General features: G+C 35.0%; 1 protein-coding gene across 1 annotated transcript in view; it reads left to right on the top strand.

The window, feature by feature from the left end:
- Positions 1–1,754: 1,754 nt before the first annotated feature.
- Positions 1,755–3,529, top strand: part of LOC109244953 (chloride channel protein CLC-e) — an 8,963-nt gene continuing 7,188 nt past the window's right edge. Inside the window, exons 1-2 of the mRNA XM_019412121.1 lie at positions 1,755–2,270; positions 2,905–3,286. Of these exons, the coding sequence (XP_019267666.1) occupies positions 1,842–2,270; positions 2,905–3,286 (811 nt within the window). The 5' untranslated portion in view covers positions 1,755–1,841. The remainder of the gene's footprint in view (positions 2,271–2,904; positions 3,287–3,529) is intronic.

Below are 3,529 nucleotides of genomic sequence, written 5' to 3'. Positions count from 1 at the left end.
CGCCTGAAAGAGGCAATCAAGAATCAATTAGGCCGAGGTCATGCTTAAGAAGTAACATTGGCGAGCCGAGCAACTAAGGTCGAGGTCGAGCATTCATATTGGCCAAAACGACTAGTTTAGCAATAAGATATTTTAAAGCGATATGTCCCATATAAGTAGGAAGAGAGAGAGAAAGAAAGAGGTATGTAATATTCTTTATGATACGCCCTCTCTAGAAAAGTTGACTCTCAAGTAACTACAAACATTATCTTTACACAAGATTCGATTTGTTGTTTGTCCCAAATTTTCTCACATCAGATCCGATAAAGTTCTCTATATTCCTACGTTTGGTTACCTTACATCACTGTCAGAGGGAGAATTATCTACCTCATTGAATATTTGGGTGAATCATTCTCTCTATTGATATTTATTGTCATTTATCATATTTATTGCTTGTCACTATCCCCTCATTCATTCATAACAATATCATTAAACATCTGCTTGATATTTAATAGCCTTGAATGCGATTTTTATATTATTGATATCAATCAATCTTGGATCTAGGACTTATGATATTTAACTAGAATTTACCTATTATCATTTTATATAATTAGTTTAGCTAAAAGACTTAACACTTTTTGGTCAAACAATAGAATTTCATCTTTATTTTCTCAAAAGATTTTTATCTTTTTTCTTCTCATTATAGGTAGTCATTTATAGGCGGAAGATTAGCAGGAAGAAATAATAATGAAATAGAGAATTTATGGAATTCCCATAGAACAAGAAAGCTTTTGAGTTGGGGTATTTGATTGAGCGAAGATTATGCTCTTTCTTTTATCTAGCGTAGTTTATGAATATGTATATTATTTTTTTATTTGTCAATTGAATTTTAAAACGCATTACAAAGGTTATGAGTGTTTTCTTTCTTGTTTGGTTAATTAGGTTTACACGCATGTTTCGTGTGGGCTTGAGGTCTGTCAAATACGGGATATGTAATGAGTGATGATCGATTCAATAAAATGTTTGCAAGGTCTTGAAGAATTTTATGTTTTTAGCAAAAGTGAAGTGTCTTAGTCAAGAGATTAATGCTGAGATTTTCACGCCATAATATCGTTTCATAGTAAATGTTACAATACTGAAATTGTAAGAAAGACATATTAATCAATTGAACGGTTATGTATATTCTTTATGCAATTTATACTTTTAGATGTATCAAACACTAATTATGTAAATGATTATATATGTATCATAAGGCTCAAGCAATGTAAAACAACGCTATTCATTATTATGAAAATAGAAGGACTATCAAGAATGACGATTAATGATTCAAAAATGACTAATTCAATTGGCAATGTTCATGATAGTTGTAAAAAAGATTATGCCACTGCAAGAAGGAACATGTATTGTGAATAATATTTATAAGTGTTAAGTGAGAAACGATTGATTATGTAATTGTACATCATAAAATTACAACAAAATAAAAAATTAGTTATGTCTGATTAAATTTTGATTGTTCATTTTCGTAGTTTCAAATAATATCCAATCATCTTTACCTCGACAAACAAGTCATTATACGACGATCCACATTGATAATTCATAGAAACTTGTATAATTATTTATTAAAATTTTATTTAATAATATTATATATTACATAACTCGGTATACACATTCCATCAAAAAACAAGTAAATATAAAAGCCAATCCACGAACAAAGAAAAAGAAGAAAAAGGAAATGAAAGTCCTCATCAAAAAAGCTTAGTTGACGGGTAAAATCTAAAAAATTGTGATAACATTATATTGTAGAATAAAAAAAGTTGACATTTTTATTATTGGTCTGACGAAGTTGTACGCTTCAGACAGCTATGATTAGCGGCCAAAACACTGTGCTGCACCATCCTCCTAATTCGCTCTTCAATTCCTTATCTCCTCGCCATATCTGTGTATCTTTCTGTAACGACAAAGCTTTAAAAAAGTCAGTCACGCACTCCGCCCCTCGGTTTGCTCGTCTGTTAAACAATGAATCACGGAAGTTGTTGGGTCGTCATCCAAATTGCTGGCCTTGGGCTCGACGACCATCTCTTCCTCCGGGACGTTCCTTTGACGGAAACATTGATAAAGAACAAGATATGTGCGACAGCAGCAAATTCGATAGTGATAGTGATAGTGATAGTGGCATCCAGTTAGGATCTCTGCTCGAGGAAGTTATCCCACAAGGCAATAATACCGCTATAATCTCGGCTTGCTTTGTTGGCCTCTTCACCGGTATCAGTGTCGTGCTTTTCAACGCTGCGGTACGTGCGCTATAGGTCTTTCATTTCTCTTTTCATCTACTATTCCCCCTTACTTATAGCTTGTTTGGCCAAGTTGCGAAAATCACCTTATTTTGAGAAGCACTTTTTTTACTTCTGAGGAGCAATTAGTGTAAGCACTTTTTTTACTTCCAAAACTTGGCCAAACACCTCAATTTTTTGACAAAATTATTTTTGGCAAAAAAAAAAAAAAAAGCACTAAGCTTGGCCAAACACCCTATTACTTGGCCTCAGTCAATCAAGCCCCTGCCTACTTTAAATTATTGTACATTTTATCAGAGGAGTATCCTATACATCAAATTCACATAACTTAGTAAAATATGCTGACATTCTGAATTTTAACCTTACCAGCTTAGACCATTCTGGCTAGTTCAGAAACAGATAATCTAAATTGGCCTCATTTATAAGTCATTTTGTTATTCAAGACATACAATTTGGCTCTTGATATAAGATTATGCAGCGCCCGATGATTACCTAATATTTATCAGCAACCCATATGTCACTCTCTTTTGTTTAAATGCTCTCCTATGTAATTTAACAACATTGTCACCATACAAAAGAGAACTGAAGAGAATGTTCCATTTGTGGTGATATAACGGATATCTCCCTTGGTTAGGTTCATGAAATACGTGATCTTTGTTGGGATGGAATTCCATATCGAGCTGCCTCAGAGGAGCCCGTTGGAGTACATTGGCAACGTGTAATCTTAGTACCAGCTTGTGGCGGTTTGGTAGTCAGCTTTTTGAATGCCTTCCGAGCCACTCTGGAGGTTTCAACTGAAGGAAGTTGGACATCATCTGTTAAATCTGTGTTGGGACCAGTTTTGAAGACAATGGCTGCTTGTGTCACATTAGGAACTGGGAATTCCTTAGGACCAGAAGGCCCAAGTGTTGAAATTGGTACATCTGTTGCCAAGGGAGTTGGAGCTCTGCTTGATAAAGGTGGTCGTAGAAAGCTGTCACTCAAGGCTGCTGGATCAGCTGCTGGAATCGCTTCTGGTTTGTTCCCCATATTATTGTTCTGAACCATACATGGTACATTTTCCTTATAATTACATGTAGCCTGTTGTATGCTTTCCTCTTTCCTGGGAAGCCTTTTTGTAAATGCAAATGTGTTTGCACTCAAACCAATAAACTGTAAAAAAGGTGAACCCCTTAAGCAAGCAAAAGCATTAGAAAACCAACAAATAGTTCCCCCCCCCCCCCCCAAAAAAAAAACTAAACACGTGAATAGACACCGGT

The sequence above is a fragment of the Nicotiana attenuata genome, unplaced genomic scaffold, assembly GCF_001879085.1.
Source record: "Nicotiana attenuata strain UT unplaced genomic scaffold, NIATTr2, whole genome shotgun sequence".
NCBI classification, from domain to species: Eukaryota; Viridiplantae; Streptophyta; class Magnoliopsida; order Solanales; family Solanaceae; genus Nicotiana; species Nicotiana attenuata.
Note: the sequence above shows the minus strand (reverse complement) of the source record. Positions and strands in the feature narration are given on the sequence as shown.